This window comes from Buceros rhinoceros, unplaced genomic scaffold (genome assembly GCF_000710305.1).
Source record: "Buceros rhinoceros silvestris isolate BGI_N320 unplaced genomic scaffold, ASM71030v1 scaffold40988, whole genome shotgun sequence".
NCBI lineage: Eukaryota > Metazoa > Chordata > Aves > Bucerotiformes > Bucerotidae > Buceros > Buceros rhinoceros.
Genome location: NW_010427063.1, coordinates 32,239 through 33,247, shown reverse-complemented (window position 1 = coordinate 33,247; position 1,009 = coordinate 32,239). Strand labels below are relative to the sequence as shown.

At 38.8% G+C, this 1,009-nt stretch overlaps 1 protein-coding gene across 1 annotated transcript in view; it reads left to right on the top strand.

The window, feature by feature from the left end:
• The first annotated feature begins 564 nt into the window (after nt 1–564).
• The window catches only part of LOC104498369 (ribosomal protein S6 kinase alpha-6), a 25,192-nt gene continuing 24,747 nt past the window's right edge, over nt 565–1,009 (top strand). Inside the window, exon 1 of the mRNA XM_010141728.1 lies at nt 565–609. Coding sequence (XP_010140030.1) covers nt 565–609 — 45 coding nt within the window. The remainder of the gene's footprint in view (nt 610–1,009) is intronic.

The window sequence follows — 1,009 nt, the reverse complement described above, 5'->3', positions numbered from 1 at the left end:
TTTTTAGGAAACAGGTGATTATTTTTGTACATAGGAATTCTGTGGTATGTTTACTCTGTTCTGCCTGCTCTTGTACTTTGCCCTCTTGCCCCCAAAAGACTTGAAATCACTTCTGAATCTTTTCTCCTTAAATTGCAAATTAATTTCCAGTAGCAAATTTTAGGACTTGAGGTTTCTGAAAAGTGTCTGCGATGTAAATTTTCTGCGTAATGGAAGAATTTTACGTTAGTATCATCTTGTGTGGATGGTATCTGGAGCTTTTAAAGAAGGAATTTTAAATTAATTTCAATTAAATAACACCGTGGAAGGGCATTTACAAAGGGATATGCCAAATGATACATAAGGGAGATGCTAAATATAACTACTAAGTAGTAGTATTTGTTTGAGACTACAGTTTTAAATTAGAGTGGTGAGAACACTAGTTTTCATTTGTGTGCTCTGAAATGTAAATTGGCCAAATTATGAACTCTGCTTGTCTCAAATTGTTAGGTTTTAATGCTGTTGTTTTTTTCTTTCTCTTCTGCATTCCCCTTCCCTTCCCCTCTCCAGCTAAATGGCCTTAAAATGGCAGATGAGCCTATGGAAGAGGGAGAACCGTATTCCTACCACGTGAGTATGCTTGATAGATGTTCCCTTTTGACACTCATTAGCATGCTTCCCTTTTGAAGCACAGAATTTATGCATTCACTGCTCTTTAATAACTGTTGAACCCATCCTTTTATTTGACTAGATCTGAAGAGGCTCTAAGTCTCCAAGATGATTTTGAAAACAAGTGCCTGGGTAGGGGCTCTAAGTGCCTTGTTTGGGAAAGTTTGCTGCATGGGGCAGTGCTGTATGGAAAAGAGTCTGTGTGCTGGAGACAGCATTTACAGATCCTCAGCCTCAGAAAACGAGGAGTCCAACCTCAAAGCATTTATACCAAGTGCTGCAAGTTGCTCTTACTACACTGTCATCTGTCCTTCCTTGGTATTATTTAATGTAGTTGCTGTACGCGCATCTAGAAGGTACC